Genomic DNA, 21,663 nt, shown 5'->3' on the forward strand with positions numbered 1-21,663 from the left:
CATGTCTTGAGGTCATTGATACTTTAAAATAATAAAACCGGACATTTTATAAGTCATAAGATCTTTCTGTTATGAACAGCAGAATAATTTAATGTTATGTCATATGAGTATTTGATCAGATGTTAAAAGGCATGGAGAGGTGAGCACAATTTTTTTTTCATGAAAGTTAGAGATAAAAACTATGACAGAAGAAGGTTGTGTGGTCTACACTGATTTTCTCGTATAGTAGTCAGCTATTTATTTATATTCAAAATAATGAGGCTGAAATATTGGTTTTGTTTCCAAATTCAAGTTGCATTTTCTTTACCAACGATTCATATCTCAACATTTCTCGTGTGAATTTTTCAGTGTCGATAATTTTATTAATGGCACTGTTTTGGTGGTTAAAGTCCCCAAGATGAGTGTGCTTATTAAATTGAGATATTCATTTAATTTGGAATACTGTTGAGAGTGAAATAATGATTTAGATTTCATTTATTATGAAATTACACAGAGAAGAGTAACAGGGAGGAGAATCGCTTGATGTTTGAGCACAAAGAAGCTATGGAGGAATTACACCGGGAACTCCATGAGAAAGATGATTCCACGGAAGAGATGCGAAATCAATTGCTGGAGCAGATGAAGGTCAGATATTCAGCCTTCTTTGTGAGATTGTAATATAAATAGTTGTACCTCTTTAATCTCAAAATTGGTAGGACCATTTGAAACTTTGATTTGATTTAAGTGAGTTTGACTGTTTTGTGTAAAATAAGGCATGGACTGGTGAAATGATTCCAGTTAAACAGGGTCCTTGAGTTATACCAAGTTGAGATAATGATGTTTGACTATATGTTAGTCCTACCTGTTTACCTTTCTTTCCCTGGGTTTGCTCCATTATTTGGTGCAAAAAATATATATTTTATTTACTATGATATTTCATAATTTGTTGACAACTATCGCATTCAAAACTAAGATGTTTTTATGTCTCTGCTATTTTAAAGAGGAGGATGGAGGGGGAGGCATACAGCGTTACCCTTGTCCATCCATCACCATCCATGTTGGGTCCTGTTGCATTCTATGCAGAATCCACATCCTATCTTGAGAATCTCTCTACAAATTTGGTTCCTATTTATCTCACACTAAAATAACAAAGATTTACTCCTTAGCATATTATGGTAATCTTTGGTCAAGATGAAAGGGTTAAAGGTCACATTTGACAATTTCAGCAAATTCTTCAAACATTGATAGTAATTAGTCTGGGAAAAATCATTTATGTCTTATGAACATTTTCTAGTTTTACTTTTATGAAGCAATGTGATTATATCCAATTTCTTCATTTTTGCAAACAAGTATCCAGGTCTTGTTGACAACACTATATCCTACTACACCTTGTCCATTTAGAAATCTGAAGAGGAATCAGATGCGAGAATTGGTGAACTTGAACAAAAACTTTTAGAACAAAACCAGCAACATCAGTCAGAGATTACAGAATTAAAACAGAAACATGAAGTCAGTATTTGGGAGCTTCAGGAAAAGTTGAAACAAAATCATGAGAAAAACATGGAGGTCAAAGAGGTCATCCACAAAGAAGAAGTGCAATCACTTACACAGGAATGGAACACGGAGAGAAAGGTTGGCTTGTCATTATTCTAGGCTGATTGTTACTGTATAACATAGAAATCACCTTACTGTAGATATGAACTTTTCTAGGCATTTACCATATAAGGAGCTATCTTTTTTGTCTTTGTTTTTAGGTTGTATTATTTTCTAGAGGGCAGTTTTAATGAGTGTCAGCTTGTTGGTCATATTTTCATGCAGGATTGTAGATCTTAATTGTATTACCTAAAATGGGTGTTTTTATCACATGATTGTCTTTATGTACTGGTAAACGTTTGTTATTTCAGTAAGAAATCTTTTAAGTAGATTGACAATGTTTATGGGTTTGATGGTTGAATGGTTTTTGGGTATAATATGAATTTGAAAATGTTTAGCATCACATTATGAATTTATGACATATATTTGCTGAAAAAATTCATTGTATACATTTATATGAAGACACATAGACAAGGGAAATAAATTTTTAATGACATACAAAATAAATGGCCTGCAAAATAAAGTTAATGGTGCCCTATTGCTTTTGATTTTTTAAATAAATTAGTGGTTTTTAAAGTCCGAATGAATTTTTAATGGGTAAGTAGTGATACCATTTACAAAAATAACAAAATTCTGCCCAAGTGATGAGTTATTTAAGATAATGGTTTGATACAACTTCAATTTGTTTCTGATCTTTTTACTTTTAACATGTTGTGTAGGATTTTGTGAGCGATCTATACTATAGAATGAGGTGTCAGATCTATTAGCAAATTCAGAAGAGCATTTTGAAAATTAATCTTTTTGTTGTAAAATATAGGAATTTCCACACTTATAAAAGTTTAGAAAAAAAAATATTCCAAGTAGTTCCAAAATTGTTACCGAATGTTGTTACGATTTCAATGGCTTTGTGATTGATTTTTTCAATGAAATTGTTTTAGTATTAGTGGTATTCAGACTATTGCAGTTTTTACTGTGTGTATTACTGTATGTTGATGGTACAAGTTTGAAATGTATGCATTATATATACTGTATATGGGAAAACTTTCACTGCAGTCTAACTTTTACCTTTTTTCTCTTTTGCCTATTAAACACTATCAAAAGATGGGCTAGAATAGGATAATGAAATACAAGTTTATGTAATTTAGTTCAATTAAACACTGATTGAAAATTTGATAGTTTGATGCAAAAAAGCCCAAGGTGAATGTTTTCCTGCATATATTGTATACTGAAATTCCCCAACACTTTTTTGTTTTTGTTACAAATTTGAATGTTCTTGCCACTATCCTTGTGCTGGCAGCACTGCTACACTTTACTTCACTGTAAAACACCTCATGTTTTGTTTTACCTTCCAAAATTTAGATTAGTTGATGGAAGTTTCAAGTAATAGTGAAAATAATCTTATCATGATCAGTAGAATGAAATGAATAATTATTCTCGTCATCATATTTTATCCAACAATAAGCCCATGTCTGGTAAATAAGTCTGCCCAGACATTTATATTACTGTTGATTAAAATGTTAACAAATTGTAAGATTTTTTTTATCGAACAGGATATGCGTTCATTGTTATAGCCTTTCGACCTTCCACCTGACAAGTTTTTTTTAACATTTTTTTTTTAACAAATACCATTTCTTTGTCTTGCATTAAGCCCATCCTGGACCTTGAGTCAAAGTTGATGTGTTGGCCCCCTTATTAAGAAAAAGAAAACATTATGAGTGTTTTACTCAGCATTTACTTCCATCAGCTTCATGCATCATTACTCCTTTATTTTTTCCACGTTCACCAATTTTGTTTATATGAATATTATTTCAATATTATTTTATTATGACATGTCATCATCATCGTGTTGTAGTCCGGGAGCTTACAGCTAGCAGGTGATCCAAGTGTCATTGAGCCTGAGGTACACATCATTATTTTGTTTTCGTTTTATCAATCAAAGTCTGACCTAGCACTCTCTAATTCTTTGAACACTTTCATTCATTTGGTTTTTTTTTTCTCATATTGAAGAAAAAAAAAAGAAAAAAAAAAGAAAATTGTATTTTATATGAAAGCATTGCTAGGGTTTTATGTCAAAATTCTAGAAATTCATTCAAAACAGATGTTTTTGTCAAATCCAATTTCAAATTCAAGAATTATTTAAGAAGACGAGGTTTTTTATTGAGTCTTTGAGAGAGTTATTGTTGAGCAGTACTTGTAATTGAAGTTCTATTGTGAACCAGTGCTTACTTTACATGTAGTTTTTAATTACGTGTTCCCGCTTTTCGTATTTGTCAAGATTTGAAAAAAAAACTTGTATCTAATATTACAGTGCATTTCTCTTATATATAAAACTACATCTTTTAGAGAAAAGTGATATTAAAAGAATCCTAACATTATCAGAAGATATTACAACCACACAAACTTCTAAATGTAATATATTTCTCAGAGAAATGTGATATAAAAAGAATCATTACAATATCAGAAGCCTCAGTATTCTTCCTACAGTGTAATGCTGTAAAGTATGTTTAACTTGTAAGAGAGATGCATTTTTATACCGTAGACATTAGATTATAGGAATTCAATTATGCTGTAGGATACCTTACATAAAAACGAAAAAAATTTACATGACAAGCCACTGATTCGTGATTCAGTAAAAACAATTAAATGCTTATTGGTTGCATTTAAGAAAAATAAGATATTCATTTCTCATGTGATAAAGTTTGTATCTTATAATTTATACTCACTTTTTTCATGTTATGATATTCACATTTTTACCCAATGTTTTTTCTATAAATCTATTTCTGTTTTGATTCCGTATAAAGACACAAGAAATTCAGCTAAGCCTATACAGGTACATATACAGCGGCACTGTTACATGAGAAATGAATTTGTTTTGATATCGGTTTCAGGAGGTAGGGACTTTTCATAATGAATGGGAAGGTGTTGTTTACCAGGATGAATAGTGAAAACATAATTTATCAGGTCAATGCGATTCATGCATCTTATCCAGTTATAAGCAGTATGACCTCTGATTGTGTGTGTGACGTCTGATTTGTGTTTGACCTCTAATGTTGTTTTATTTCTGATGTGTTTGATCTGCCCAGGAGTTGCTTCATCACAACCAGCTGGCTATTAGTGCCCTACAGAGTGGCAACACTAGCGGTCATCTCCTCCAGAAACAGGTCATCGAACTGACCAATCACATCAGAGAACTGAAGGAAAGACACAGGTAATGATACAACTTAGTGGTCATCTCTGGTCTTAAACAACATCTCTGAAACATTTTCTGGTATCATTGACTTTACGTCATAAATATCTTCGCATGGGATAGGAATTTAGAGGTTGGTTTTAGGCTCTTGTAGTCCGAAGTAAAATGCATGCGTGAGATATTTTCTGCCAACAGACTGACACACATGTACAAATCTGGTAATGATATTTACTTCTCAAGATAGAATGCTGTAAACATGTTATTTTTGCGGGACGTTGATTTCATAGTTTCTACAGGCAATCTGAACATGGAGGTTATTTTCATAATACCATAAATTGGCGGGTATCGTGCACACTCGGGTATAATGAGAAGGGGGGTGTGGGGGATGTATATGTACCTTCCCATATTTAGTTCGTATTTGAATATATACGTAGTACATCACAGATTTATGCGTGTAGGTGAAATTGACATGGACGAATGACTTCCGTGTATTTGGTGTAAATTCCTCCCATGCTTACATTTCCACACTTACAGTATACTGCATACAGAAGGACTCCAGCAGGTCATTTGTTGTGCATAAGAATATACATGTGTATTATTTTGAAATGTAAATATTAGATATAAATTCACCATTTACTACTAACTGCAAAAGTTTCCTGGTATTTAGTGGTCAATGAAGTTTCAAAAATACTGTATGAATTGTTTATCCAGACTAGAATTAGCTGAAGCTCGTGGACACCTTGAACAGAATTCCCTACCCACAGCCTTACTGGACAGGCCGCTACCGACACAACCAGTCCGCAAAAAAGTGACCTTTGACATTTCTGACCCAAACCTTGAGAGTGATATACAGGACCTCGAGCTCACCAACATGGACTTGCAGGTCTGTGTACAATAAGTATATGTTCATTGTAACACCACTCTCACGGTGATTCTTTGAATCACATATTGATCTGCCTTACAATATAATCTTATTTACATATAGTCAACATATTAGAAATTAAAATGCACATATATTAAAACTGCAATACATATTATACACCCATGCTAACTAAGTGAATAGTTCTACTTTGTTATATAATGTAGTGTAGGAAAACCTTATTTTGTCTACATTTGATAATCAGGTTTCTTCAGCTATAATTTCTGTGCTGGAACTTCCAGTTGTCTTGCCAATTTTCACTGGCTGGGAGCAATCAACGATGAAGTCAAGTCCAAGGTGTTACTTTTCCATCCTGTATTTTATAAGAGTATTTTGTCCACTCTGAATGTTAAGATATTGTGTTTAGTTTAATTTCATATGAAGAATAAGTACTACCGAACTTTGAAGTTAAATCTAAAGGTGTTCTGCTCCCATTATTACAAAAATAGGTTTTTCGTTCATCTTTGGGTGAAAAATAAATATTTTGACAGGTTTGTAAACCACAAGAGTGATTAATCAGTTATATATTTCAATACTAAAGGAGATATTCTGCTAACAAAAATTTTTATTTTCAATACACAAACACTAATGATGACCAACAACAACAACAACAAAAACAACTTTATACAACAACAACACATCTGATGTACTCAATAACCACAACAACTACACTACACATCACAACTTCAACAAACAACTTCTAATGAATAAACAACACAATATCATTCAGACATACTTAGAACAAGGCGATCAGGTCACCTCAGTCTTGACGTCGGTAAGTCGTCACTGGAAATTTTACTTACCCCATATATAAGTAATTCCCTTTGTCAAGCAGTCGTCTGTATACCCCACATATAAGTAATTCCCTTTGTCAAGCAGTCGTCTGTATACCCCACATATAAGTAATTCCCTTTGTCAAGCAGTCGTCTGTATACCCTATATATAAGTAATTCCCTTTGTCAAGCAGTCTTCTGTATACCCCATATATAAGTAATTCCCTTTGTAAAGCAGTCGTCTGTATACCCCACATATAAGTAATTCCCTTTGTCAAGCAGTCGTCTGTATACCCCATATATAAGTAATTCCCTTTGTCAAGCAGTCGTCTGTATACCCCATATATAAGTAATTCCCTTTGTCAAGCAGTCGTCTGTATACCCCATATATAAGTAATTCCCTTTGTCAAGCAGTCGTCTGTATACCCCATATATAAGTAATTCCCTTTGTAAAGCAGTCGTCTGTATACCCCACATATAAGTAATTCCCTTTGTAAAGCAGTCGTCTGTATACCCCACATATAAGTAATTCCCTTTGTCAAGCAGTCGTCTGTATACCCCACATATAAGTAATTCCCTTTGTAAAGCAGTCGTCTGTATACCCCACATATAAGTAATTCCCTTTGTCAAGCAGTTGTCTGTATACCCCATATATAAGTAATTCCCTTTGTCGAGCAGTCGTCTGTATACCCCACATATAAGTAATTCCCTTTGTCAAGCAGTCGTCTGTATACCCCACATATAAGTAATTCCCTTTGTCAAGCAGTCGTCTGTATACCCCACATATAAGTAATTCCCTTTGTCAAGCAGTTGTCTGTATACCCCATATATAAGTAATTTCCTTTGTCAAGCAGTCGTCTGTATACCCCATATATAAGTAATTCCCTTTGTCAAGCAGTCGTCTGTATACCCCACATATAAGTAATTCCCTTTGTCAAGCAGTCGTCTGTATACCCCATATATAAGTAATTCCCTTTGTCAAGCAGTCGTCTGTATACCCCACATATAAGTAATTCCCTTTGTCAAGCAGTCGTCTGTATACCCCATATATAAGTAATTCCCTTTGTAAAGCAGTCGTCTGTATACCCCACATATAAGTAATTCCCTTTGTCAAGCAGTTGTCTGTATACCCCATATATAAGTAATTCCCTTTGTCGAGCAGTCGTCTGTATACCCCACATATAAGTAATTCCCTTTGTCAAGCAGTCGTCTGTATACCCCACATATAAGTAATTCCCTTTGTCAAGCAGTCGTCTGTATACCCAATATATAAGTAATTGCCTTTGTCGAGCAGTCGTCTGTATACCCTCTAATCTGAAAAAAACAGTGTATATTGTGTATATTATTTACATATGGTCATTTGTCTGATGAAGGTGACAGTGTTGTCATTGAAATGTCACACTTAAATCTTCCACTGGCCGTGTTTATAAGATGAAGGTGACAATGTAGTCATTGAAACATCACACTTAAACTTTCTACTGGTTGTGTTATAAAATTTTGTATTCTAATGACATTAACAACCCGAAGAAAGTATTATGAAATAAAGGTTTAGAGAAATGTTGGTTATAAATTGTAATTTGTGATATATTGTTCTTCAGGCTCAGGTTCAGCAGCTGAGTGGAGAGATCGCCCAGAGTAGGATTAGGGAGAGAGAGCTACACCAAAAGGTATCATATTTTATCATCATCAGACTGTGTCACTTGTTTTTCCTCATCAGTATCTAGGTTTTGCCATTTTTGCCATAAGATTTCAGGAGGAATGATGAACTGATATATTTTACTGAAGAAAGGGCTACATTATTTAATTAATAGTTATTTCTTTTCAATGGAAAAATCATACATTGCTAAAATGAGATATCCCAGCTTTGAGACCAAAATGCACTTTTTTTGACTTATTGAAGATAGGATTGTTATACAGTTTCTGTACCTTTTCTTTATATCTTTATTTATCCAGTAATATTCCCAAATGTCAAAGGTGACAATCTCACATTTTAAGTTGAGGGGAGAGGTGGGCTTGTTACTAAACATTGTCCTATTGCTGTGTAAATATGGTGAATTGTTGTTGTCTGTAAATACAATTTCATTTGATAAAATCAATGTAGTAATATAAAAACTACTACATTATAATGGTATGATTATTTCACATTTTGTTATTATTTAAAAACAATCATGGTGAATACTTTCAATATCTACACAACAAAATGAAGCTTTTAGAAAGATAGTCCTTCTAAATGTGGCGTGATATATTGGATCCTTAGAGGACTCTTTATCTGTTGTGATTGGTCATTTAGAAACAGATCATGAATCGATGCAAAATGATAGTCAAGTATTTTGATTAATTTTGAGTTTAATATGAAAATGTTGAAGAGACATGAAATTGAATTTATCAAAGTGGCGGAACTTTAACACAACTCGTATGTGTGATGTGAGGTAACATATAACTTAACTCTAACACATGAACATAACAGAGACATGGTAATCAAAAAAGGATGGATAACCCTTTAAGTATACCATACTAAGATGTTAAAGCCATTTCTCATGTTTCCTGTTTTTACAAAGTCATCGTTGATTTCAGATAAATTCCATGGACAAGAGACCAGCACAGCTATCTTTAGACTCCCCACCTCTCAGTCCAGGCTATGCTACAGATGGCACTGCATATGGACCACTTCTAAATGAGCCGACACAAATAGAGGTATGTTAGTGTTATGTATACCATCTCCTTTGTATCATCCTAGCAGAATAATAGTGTGTGTTGATGTGAAGTGCCTTAATAGCCCAGTGGTTAGTGTGTTGTCATACGTAAACTCATGTCTGTTAGTGTGTTGTCTTATGTAAACTCATGTCTGTCAGTGTGATGTCTTACGTAAACTCATGTCTGTTAGTTTGCTGTCTTACGTAAACTCATGTCTGTTAGTGTGTTGTCTTATTAAACTCATGTCTGTTAGTTTGTTGTCTTACGTAAACTCATGTCTGTTAGTTTGCTGTCTTACGTAAACTCATGTCTGTTAGTGTGTTGTCTTATTAAACTCATGTCTGTTAGTTTGTTGTCTTACGTAAACTCATGTCTGTTAGTTTGCTGTCTTACGTAAACTCATGTCTGTTAGTTTGCTGTCTTATGTAAACTCATGTCTGTTAGTTTGCTGTCTTACGTAAACTCATGTCTGTTAGTGTGTTGTCTTATGTAAACTCATGTTTGTTAGTGTGTTGTCTTATGCAAACTCATGTTTGTTAGTGTGTTGTCTTATGTAAACTCATGTCTGTTAGTGTGTTGTCTTATGTAAACTCATGTCTGTAAGTGTGTTGTCTTATGTAAACTCATATCTGTTAGTGTGTTGTCTTATGTAAACTCATGTCTGTTAGTGTGGTGTCTTACATAAACTCATGTTTGTTAGTGTGTTGTCTTATGTAAACTCATGTCTGTAAGTGTGTTGTCATATGTAAACTCATGTCTGTTAGTGTGTTGTCTTACGTAAACTCATGTCTGTAAGTGTGTTGTCTTATGTAAACTCATGTCTGTTAGTGTGTTGTCTTACGTAAACTCATGTCTGGTAGTGTGTTGTCTTATGTAAACTCATGTCTGTTAGTGTGTTGTCTTACGTAAACTCATGTCTGGTAGTGTGTTGTCTTACGTAAACTCATGTCTGTTAGTGTGTTGTCTTATGTAAACTCATGTCTGTAAGTGTGTTGTCATATGTAAACTCATGTCTGTTAGTGTGTTGTCTTACGTAAACTCATGTCTGTTAGTGTGTTCTTATGTAAACTCATGTCTGTTAGTGTGTTGTCTTACGTAAACTCATGTCTGGTAGTGTGTTGTCTTACGTAAACTCATGTCTGTTAGTGTGTTGTCTTACGTAAACTCATGTCTGTAAGTGTGTTGTCTTACGTAAACTCATGTCTGTTTGTGTGTTGTCTTACGTAAACTCATGTCTGTTAGTGTGTTGTCTTACGTAAACTCATGTCTGTTAGTGTGTTCTTATGTAAACTCATGTCTGTTAATGTGTTGTCTTACGTAAACTCATGTCTGTTAGTTTGTTGTCTTACGTAAACTCATGTCTGTTAGTGTGTTCTTATGTAAACTCATGTCTGTTAATGTGTTGTCTTACGTAAACTCATGTCTGTTAGTGTGTTGTCTTACGTAAACTCATGTCTGTTAGTGTGTTCTTATGTAAACTCATGTCTGTTAATGTGTTGTCTTATGTAAACTCATGTCTGTTAATGTGTTGTCTTATGTAAACTCATGTGAAGATTCTAGGTATTTGGTTGTCAGTCCCTACCCTCGGTGGTTTTTCAGAAAACTGAGACATGGACTGGTCTGTCCTGTTTTGTTTATGTCATTTTGAGAGACCCTTTACCCTAATAGTTGTTGATAGTTTGTGATAAGCCTCCCATATCTTGTACAGTGTGGTAGCTGCATCTACTACAAGTGGACCCTGCCTCTAAATGACCCTGGCTGTTCATGGGACAATTTACCCGAGAAACAAACAAATACTTGTTATGTTGACTTAGTAAAAACAATAAAAATTCGAAAAAATTTTAAATTGAAAATAACTTCATACCGAATCAAAAGACTGTAGAAGATATTTCTTATCTTTTTCTCCTTTTCTTCATAGAGTTTATAAATGTGTGATATATAAGTAAACTCTAATTCTATTCAGAGTTCTTTTGTTAAAATTGTTCAGATGTGTGCTTGCTTTAGAAAATATAACAACCATATGTCAATTGTCTTGTAAATACCTCTGTCCTATTGACCTGTCTTACTAGACAAATGCTACAAATTGATGATGTGTAGAACTGACAATTTAACCAAACACAGGGTATCTGAAGTGCAACTTGCAATCATGATTTGGAAGTCAGTTCTGATATTGAATTTTTATTTTTTCAGTATCTTCGGAATATCTTATTCCAGTACATGATGGGCAAGGAAACCAAGGTAAGTTTTTTAAATGTTTTTTTTGGGAAATTACCATGTGAAATAACATAAAACAAACACACCCATGGGATGGAGTGTCCTACTAGTGTCATCACGGGATATCAGTATAATACATATCGCCATTATGGGGGAGTTATGTCCTTTCCTTAAACCAATCTTGTCTATATATCTATATACAGATTTCAAGGGCAAATCACTTGTATTGCTGTAGGATATGTGCATAAAAATTTTTTCAACTTCTGAAAATATTCTCTTGAAATATTTTCTGAAATGTTTAAACGGCATATTCAAAATTAAATGAAATGTTGATGGAATTTTTGTCACTATAGTGGTTTCCTTAGTTCCTCATTAAAGAGGGGTCATCACTTTTTATCTCAATTTATAGAATCTTTTCCTTTTAAAATTTGATTCAAATACAGAAGATATAATGTTGAGTTCAATGAACAGCAGCATAGTGTTTGATCTTTGTAGCCATGTTTGATCGTTTACAGAGTTGCCAAGCGACATGTCAAAAATTGCCTTCATTTCAAAAGAGTTACAATTCATGTTAGCTACTTTAAGATAATGTTTTACCCATTGATATTTCCCCCTATTTATCTGTAGACATTATCATATAACATAGATATCCAGAAAAAAATAAACTATCATTTGTGATTTGTTGTTTTATCTTCAGACATTGGCTCGGGTAATTGGCACCATTGTCAAGTTCTCGGATGATCAGACGCGGAAGATCATAGCCAAAGAAGACACAAGAGCTGCTGTAAGTTAGTCATTGGTTGATTTGTATGTCAAGTGACCAATCAGCTTGAAGATCCTTGGTCTCAAGTGACTAATAATATTGAAGATTTTACAGAAAGCTTAGAAAATTATATATTCTAAATATTTTTGCTTTTAACATATTAATACTACTAGTACTAATATCTATGGTGTATTTAACAGAATTTTGAAATTAATGTTAACAACAATGTTCTGATGAAAAATATTCCTTAAATATCGTAAAATGTTTCATGTTTCCCCTGATTATTGAATTGGACAGATTTCATCAATTGATGTCAATATATTGTGTTTCAATTGTATTATCTAGAACTGATAACTAGGTAAATACTGATATTTGACATTTGATTTCTCGGCACAGATCAAGCACCATTTTTAAAAATGTGAATCTTCTATCATAATGATTCAACTTTCTTACTGTCAAGGTTGTTTTTACTATGGCTCAAATTTTTGCTATTTAATAACAAAAAAAGATTGTTTTCAAAGTACCTTATTTTGGAATTGTATTTTCAAAATAATAAGAAAACCCCTCAAAAATACCAACCTTTGCAGTATTTTAATGCACTGTATAATATGTAGAACAAATCAAATCACTTGCAAGCAAGATTTTAAAGCTGTTTATATGTTGTACTGCACTGCTGCCAACTATGTAGGTAACACCCTTTCAATGTCTGCCTTACAAACACTGATTAAGGTGATAGTCTTTATAAGTATGGTTTATTTTGTGTTAATGGTGTATCTTTAATATAAAGAATCTTATTTGAATATCAGTCTTAGGTTGAGGTTTTCTCTGAAAAGCTGCTGGTAACAGTTAAAAAAATTCTCTTTTATTAACATGTTAAGTAATTTTCTCAAGCCCAAAAGTAAATGGAAGAAAATTCATATAATACTTTTTCAATATTGAGAGTTACCTCCCTTCAAGGAAGTTGCACAAACCAAGTATAAAATATATTCATTCCCTACTCCCTATAACCCCCCCCCCCCCTCAAAAATTAAAGAAAGAAAAAGCCCACTGTCTCTAGCAGTGGTGGAGTATGTATTTGTTGCTTGGGTTTTTCTTTCCATTTTCAGTATTTGGAACTAATTTGTAAACAATATATCATAATAAGGTAGCATATATCCTGAAGCCTCTATGTCAATGAAGTAGCATCACTTTAGCAGACACCACAAAAAAGATACATCACAGTAGCTTGATTAAGAATAAAGGACAAGTCTGAAGTTGTTTTATTGATCAACTCTTCAACTCTGTCAGAGCTGCATTAATATTTGTGTTGCCAGTTCACTCCGAAGTCTGCACAGTTTGAAACAACCAATATGATATAAGCATAAGGGTTCATTGCCTGATTTTCTTCTGGCTTCTATGAGACGTGTGTAGGTGTTGATCAAACACATATTCATTAAAATGACTTACTTCTGAAGTAGGTTGCAAAGGAATCTACCTGTGAAATGTTTACTTTTTGTGTGGTTGTTTTTTTTTCATTGATTTATGATATCGCTCTTTATCCACAAAACACAAAAAGAATAACAGTCAGTAAATGAAAATTTTGTTCCCACATATATATATAAATATTACAGTAGACGATAGAAAAATCTTATTTTGATGAAGAAAAGTAAAAAAGAATTCTCAGACTTTCTGCTGGATCGTATTGAATTTAAAGTCTAAAGATTTGTCACCCATGGATTGGAGATTTGGTTGATAAGACATCAGCTTTCCACCAATGACAAGTTTAGGGTTATCTGTTTGTAGATGTAGGTTTTTTTCAGGTATTCCCTCCAATATAAGATCATATATCTGCTATCAGTCGTTCTCAACAAGACTAAATATTGTATCTCAATTGATATGACTTTACAAAAAAACAAGAAGGTTTGTATGTATCAGATTGATTAATGTGCACTTTTACATTTGCTCATGAGACACTTATACACGTATATCTCAAACAGGTCCAATAGGTGTAAACCCGGGCCACAGGAGCACTGGTTTGTTTTGTTATGGTTACTTATTTATGCATGTGTTGTGGGATCTGTCTCCTGCCAAAACATCTTCTTTATTTCAAATTTGCAAAAAACGTGAAAAAAATGAAAATTCACAGCAATTGAAACAAATTTTTTTTTTTTTTTTTTTAGTTTATTCAAATTTGTGAATCATTTGTTTAACTCTGATGTTTGTAAAGCCAAATGGAAATTTAGGAGACTATTGATAACATTTAAATTTGTTTTCTGTATCAAAGTGCCCTTCATTAAGGAAATAAATGATCGGTCTGTTTGAAGGCTGCCCTTTACATATTAATTTTGAACTTCATGCTTCATGATACCAACATTCCCTTATATGGGACTTCATGAAATGGGGTCATATCACAACAAGACATAAGTAAAATATATCTTTAATTTCAATTTACTGCTTCATTTACCAAGTACCTAATCTACCACCATTTTCTCTGTTCTTGACATTTCTGAGTACACTTTCCAAGGGCCCATGATTGCTTGTTGTAACCCCAATTGAAGATGTGAGGTACATGCAGATTAATTGCACCCTACCCATGGTACTATCCTACTCTCAGGAAGTTTTGAAACACACTGGTCTTTATTGTCGTGGTTGTATCCTTGGGCAAGATACTTTACTTCAGTTGTTCTGGATAGCATTCAAAGGGCCTTGAGTGTGTTGTTCAGTGAGGTAGCCATCAGCTACTTCAAGGAGACATTGCTGTTCATGGAGCAATGAACCAACTAACAAACAAATATCTCCCTTTAAAACTTATTCATTTTAAGCTGTGTTAAATAAAGTCAAACTTGGTTAACAACCTTTTATTGAAAAGCCCTTTTTACAAATTAGGTAACACATTGCCACTTTCTGTGTACTTACCATCAAATATGTCATTGATAAAACATCAAATAGAAAAGGTTTTCTTTAAAAAATTATATCTGTAACACATATATACAATTCAGTTTTGAAAGATAGTTAATTTGCAATTATTCTGCCTGACTTCAATAAATTGATCATGCTTTTGAATTTGGCTTGAGAATATTTGGAGAAATGGAGAACTTTCCATAGGTATTTTTGGGATATTTATTTCTGGTTTTCATGTTGTCTCCCCTTTTCTTTTAGTACATCACATGATGAAATTGAAAGTGATATTTGACCAATAATCTTTTGTGTTGATACTGTGTGACAACTTACTTGACTCTGATATCTTATTGAGTGAAATGAACAAGAATGATAAAATTTCAAGATTTGTGCCCAATCTGATTAAAACATAGGTCCTAAATCCAGCTCCATTACTCTCCACATTAGGGTCTGACAGCATCCCATAAGGGGTCATGTTCTAGTGAACTTTGCACCCTTTGAACTTCACTCAAAGCTCTGCAGTAGAGTGAAAAATTGGAACAGCATTTTAATCAGATTGATGCATAGATTCGTGACATGTTGAAACAAAATGACTTTGTGTGACCACCTCCATTCAATTTCAAGATTGGTAAGCAGTAGGTTGATTGGCATAAAGAGAAAGTCTTCAGAACATGATCCCGTTTGGGATGTTGTCAAATCCTAATAATATGGAGAGTAACAAAGCAGAGTTTAGGATTTGAATTTGAATTAGATTGGAGTTGATGCCCCTTGTTGAAAGAGTCTTAGATATAATACTCAAAATTGATGTCATCTTCTCTAGTAGCATCAATACCTAATTTAAAATTGTAAACTTCAGACTTATTTACATTTGTAGGAAATGAAAGTTTTGCTGTAATTTTTTAGATATTATGCTTGACCTCTCTCCAATTTCAAATGTTATATTAATGTCAAGAACATAGAAGGAGAAAAGGTGTGTAAGAAGTCACTGTACAGCATTGTGATGTACTCTATCTGTTATGTCACTTTCCTGTGGGAATAGTTCCTGTATAATTGTCTGGTGAGGTATAGGACCGTTAACACGTTGTCGGACAGTACAATACCTTTCCATATAAAACTGTAAACGAACTGTTACACAGGGAATGTACCATAACGGATTACTGGTGTCAGCTTTTCAGGGAACGGTATTATTTAGTCTACAGTCTGTGTTTCCTTTAGATATTTACGAAATATTAATTTTGATATTGTATATGTACACAAAGAAAACTTGTATTGTTTACTCTGATTACCTGTATGTGTATGAAAGAAATTTTACAGAAAGTAGAAAGAGCATTCTTAAAAATAGTTTTGAGATTACAAGACGATATATACATGAGTATCTATTATTATAGTTTAGTAGTATAATTTGCTGAATAATTGTTTAGAAGTTTTCAGATTCCTGAATTACTCAGCTTGAAATGAGTTAAACAACATGCACTGTAATACTTGTTGAAATATATATTCATTTATGAAAAATTAGAAAATAAAAAAGTACATGTATTAGTTTTTTAAAGATGGAAAGGAAAAAAGTACATGTATTAGTTTTTGAAATATTGAAAAGTAAAATAGTACACATATTAGTTTTTGAAAGATTGAAGTATTTGTTGAAATTAAGAGCAGTATACTGTTAAAAAGTAATTCAAAACAAGAAATTGTCTTGACATATTTTACTTAATAACAGCCAGATATGATTTCTTGAATTCTATTTTGTTTCTTTCCAGGGCTGGATGGGTTCACCAATGCATTGATAGTTATGTGAACCGTGACATGGGTTTCTGTCACTTGGAAGCATTGACCTCCTGTGGTATACATCTCTCTTATAAGGAAAACTCACAGAGATGTTTAATGGCATACAGTTTGACACACACTGCACCTCAAGTTTGAATTTGCTTGTATCTCACTCAGAGTTAGCAGAGCTGTATCAGCAGATACAGAAAAGCAGTCGAAGTATAAATGAAATGGATATATGTGTTTAAATAATTATTAGAAAAAGAAGGACATTTCTGTGAAACCTTGCATGGAGATATTAGTATTTATCAAGTATGTGTGTATGTGAAATGGGATATTCTACCTTCAAAACATATGAACATGTCTTTAAGGGTAAGGAAGTGTTTATTGAAGATGAAGGTGGATAAAAGATTTTTGTGCAAATGGCCAATGCGGATTAGAAGAACGCAGATAACTGCTGGAAAAATCTTTCATACTGTTTTATTATGCAAAGTTTGTAAACGGATAGTAAATATACAAATTACATATTATGTAGTAATGTAAGTATAAAGTAAATCTTCAATTTAAATTATTTTTAATTTACTTATTTGCTCAGGATACAATGCATTAGTCAATTAATTTGCAGGTTTTGAATATGAAATTCATTTAAAAAATAAAACAGGCAACTTAAACAGTTATCAAGATTTTTAGGAACCATGTGTGGCTTGGTGGAACTTCTTATCCAATCATACAACTATTTGCAAACAATTAGCTATATATAGATATATATATACATGTACTTCAGTACTGAACTGTACTATGATAATTTATTATTTACATTAATGGTTATGTTTGGTGCTCCTGTTGGTTGTCATGCATGTATTTAAGGTATTGAATTTTCTGTTCTTGTATATTGAAATATAGAACAATTCTAATTAAACATGTTGATAAGGATGTACATGGTGAAGTTTCGGTTACTCAGAATTTGTGGAAATGGTGTGACACAACAAAATCTCTCTAAACCATCATTCTGAAATAATCTTTGTCTTAGTCCAATCAATTAGTCCCAGTATAATAGTTTTTTTGCATGTAGCAAAATTACACCAAATTCTGTAATAAAAACGTCTCTCTAAGATAGAGAAATTACTGTGGTCCAATTTAAGGGTGCATAGTTTAATGAGAATACTTGGATATGGTTGCGTCTGAGTTTAAAACATGTGCATATCTAGCTTAAGTGTAAGTTATTTGTTATATATGTTATGAAGAATTCTATGACAGCTGTGGGGAATTATTTGTTTCTCAACACATTTTTAATGGGTTATTTCATCTTCATTCAGTGTTATCATCTCTTGCCATAATGATGCATCATGGGTATTCTTTGTTAAATGATTATACAGATGTTTATTTGTAACCAACAGATAATTCCATTGTTACTCAGAATTTACATATTCCCCATAATAAATATTATCAAATCCAAAGTATTTGATATGATAGAAGGCATTAGATATCTGTAGGTGAGCCAGCAGTGAAATAGATTTTCACACTGACTATATTCAACAGGTAAGAGGTCTTATAATAGTCCATGATTAGCCTTTCTATTGCATTAATTAAGAATGTAAGTTCATTGTCCTATAATTAGCACCCCCCCCCTGTTTAGCCAGGGGTAATGAGTGCTTGCTATATGGGCTCATTGAATGTTAGGTATGACACTCTCAGTATTTCAATGTTGTTAAATTTTAGGGCTTTTTGTTCATCAATTTCTGGCCCCATATTTCCTTGTTTGTTTGTGAAGCTCTTGTCAATGTATGAACTTTTAAAAATATGATTTAATTAGACATAACAAATTTGATCAATCTATATACTACTCTATTTAAGTAAAAATCTGTTTTTATTATTCTCTACAGAGGTGCCCACTGCCTGATAACTAGTGAATATTTTGTGTTGCTAGGTATATTTCATTGATTTGTCGATGCATTTTTCTTAAAAACACTGAAGAAAAACACAGGAAAATTCAAGGTTATTCCAAAGGTGAATTAAGATATTGATAAATTACATATCACAGATTACATTACATTCATCAGACTGAACAGATAAATCTCTGTCACTAGGAAATCAGCTCAATTCCAATATGTATTCTATACGATCTCCTCCTTGTTTGTTTGTGAAGCTCTCGTCAATGTATTTTTATGTTGACTTTATTGATTTCTGTTACTATTCAATCTGTGGTACATTTGCTGTAGTTTGCTCGCTATGTATGTATGTGTATTGCTTGATGTTAACGAATTGCGTACAATAATTAGCGAAGCCTGTGATTATGAACCTGCTTAGTATTTAACTCTTTTGTATGTGCTATCAATTATTTATGTTGCTTTTGTTTTGTTTATACAATGGAAATATTTCTTATCTTTTTGTTTTCCATGTGATCAACACGTATACTTCAACACATTTTTTTTTATACTTTTCTACGTCCGGGTTTATTTTATGTCCCTGTCACTGTTCGGCCTTTGATCATATGACATAACTGTTATCCCATCATTGGACATGTATTAGATTGAAAATAAATTTGGTTTTTAATTAATTCAATAGCAGTAATTGTATCTGAAATTTAGGTACCCTGGACCCACATTTTTCAAGCTATATCTCATCAATTTTCAAAATGAATTCTTTGTTTCATTGATAAATTGTTATAGTTCCGTTTCTGTAATTTATTAGAAACAAAGGAGGTGATTAACAGAGAGCAGATGGGAATTTTAGGAAAACAGTCTATATTTGATTCAGAATGCTCATGGGTGTGTCAAGACTCTGCCTTTTCATCTTGTCACATGATAATGATGATTAATCATTAATTTTGTTAAGATGTCATTTAGAGCATGATGAAGTGATATGATTCTGACTGTCGATTGCCTTTGAAAACAGTTGTAATCATCATTGGGTTTCTTCTATTTTGATTGACTGGGTTCTGTTTTGGGGTAACCTGCAAATGGAAGAAAATTGATGTGTAGATAGGTTTTTCAAGCTAAATGTTGATTTTGTTTGTATTTGGGTGATCTAAGTGTAAAAAAAAACCAAAGCAACTTAAAAGAGATGGAAAAAATCTGTGTTATATTGAATGAGGTTTTAATGCAGAAATGGAGTCATGATATTGATAAAGAGTCAACATTGGACATTTTAATGTGAGGTAATTTTGTATGATATTTAGTAAATTGTAAGGGGAGATAATTTTGTGTAACATTTGGGAAACTTTAAGTGGAGATAATTTTGTATAAAATTTGGGAAACTATAAGGGGAAATAATTTGTTTCTTTGCCAACTCCAATAACATCATATACTGTATCTAAAGTTGTATTATTTTGTTATGATCTGTGGGACCAACAATAAAAGATGTATAACAAGCTCAAAAGCAATTTGTAAACTGATTTAGAGTCAGAAACATAAAGAGTATCATTACTTTAATGTAAAGGTTACTGACTGGTGGCTGGATAATCCTTAGTCCCCACAAATATGGCTGAATTGTGGGTTGGTAGACAAAGTTCATAGGGAAACTTAAGCAAGTTCATTTTTTTTTCAAAACAGTCTAAATGATGTGAAAGGGTATGAACAGGAGACCTGCTCTGGAAGGTATTTATGTAGGCATGATTAGAAATATATCTTTGTATCATGTCATAAGATTCCCTAATTTTAAAAATTTTAACTCAGCTTTAATTTTATCAATGAAGTGCTTTATTGTTAGTTTGAAAGCAATACCGTCCTATAATACTATGTTTTAAATATTCTGATTTTGTCAACCATGCATTAGGCTCTATCAGCATTTGGCTCCATCAGCATTTGCAACTGCTTTGAAGTTAATGAATTTCACTGGAAGTTTTGATGGTGTACATAAGCAGTGATTTTTCCCAGTTGGAAAACTAATAGAATAGAATATCAAAATGAATGATAAAAAATGTGTTATCATAATTAGGTTGAACTAAAACTACAAATGGAACTGAATTTTATGAACTTCCACCACCTGCCTTCCATTATCATTGTTTTATCTCATAACTTTTATCTGTTTAAGAAAGTAGAATAAATAACGTTGTCATTGTTAAAGATTTCTTTAAAATTTTGACGTTTTCTTTGTTATTGGAAAAAAGAAAATATGATCACATGTGCAACACTTCCTGTAAAAAAGTAATTCCTGACAAGTAAAGGTACCTTTACATCCCACTATGCTATTTCCAGTGAAGTTTTCACCACAGTTTTACTTAAGTATGTTTTCTCATTTTGAAATGAGATGTGATGAAAATTTAACATATGTCAGAAAGTATGTTTTTAATGCATTTCAGATCTAATTTAACACCAGGGAAAATGTCCAGCTTTACACAAAAAAAACCTTCCTCGAATATTGATACAAGAAAACAAACAACAATACAAAAAATATAAAAGTATCAATACAAAGGTGAAAATGTCCTTGGGGTTGTCGAATTTCATTCTACCCAACACCATGTGACTTTTGAGACAAAGAATTTGATAGTTTGAAAAAAGTAAAATTTACATTCCACAAGAAAAAACCCCATTAAAACCACAATGCAGCTTTCCGATTTAACCCTATGAAATTCTGTATATATATGTAGAGAAAGCGTGACAGTTGCTTTGTAAATGGTACTTGCTTGTGTGGTGTGTTTGTTGATGGAGATATTTGATCTGAAGCACACTTTGAACATGCTTCCTATCATGATGGGTTATGTGCAATTTTAGTACATAACTTTAAAAGAGATTTATCTGCACTAGCTAAACAAATTGTTTGTTAGAAATGAAATAGAAGGTTTTATCACTTGGTTTAGCACACGTAATGTACTCTAATTTTAATGTACATATATAATTATGTAATTCAAATTAAATTGTAATGATATAAGGTTATTAAAAGAAACATATATTTCACTCTA

At 32.7% G+C, this 21,663-nt stretch overlaps 1 protein-coding gene across 1 annotated transcript in view; it reads left to right on the top strand.

The window, feature by feature from the left end:
* The window catches only part of LOC132545468 (golgin subfamily A member 4-like), a 35,493-nt gene extending 13,830 nt beyond the window's left edge, over positions 1-21,663 (top strand). Inside the window, exons 13-23 of the mRNA XM_060209149.1 lie at positions 494-624; positions 1,381-1,611; positions 3,425-3,472; positions 4,656-4,780; positions 5,471-5,642; positions 6,409-6,453; positions 8,050-8,118; positions 9,026-9,145; positions 11,336-11,383; positions 12,057-12,143; positions 16,757-21,663. Coding sequence (XP_060065132.1) covers positions 494-624; positions 1,381-1,611; positions 3,425-3,472; positions 4,656-4,780; positions 5,471-5,642; positions 6,409-6,453; positions 8,050-8,118; positions 9,026-9,145; positions 11,336-11,383; positions 12,057-12,143; positions 16,757-16,783 — 1,103 coding nt within the window. The 3' untranslated portion in view covers positions 16,784-21,663. The remainder of the gene's footprint in view (positions 1-493; positions 625-1,380; positions 1,612-3,424; positions 3,473-4,655; positions 4,781-5,470; positions 5,643-6,408; positions 6,454-8,049; positions 8,119-9,025; positions 9,146-11,335; positions 11,384-12,056; positions 12,144-16,756) is intronic.

This window comes from Ylistrum balloti, unplaced genomic scaffold, assembly GCF_031769215.1.
Source record: "Ylistrum balloti isolate Yb309-2 unplaced genomic scaffold, AGI_CSIRO_Ybal_v1 Utg369848, whole genome shotgun sequence".
Classification (NCBI taxonomy): domain Eukaryota; kingdom Metazoa; phylum Mollusca; class Bivalvia; order Pectinida; family Pectinidae; genus Ylistrum; species Ylistrum balloti.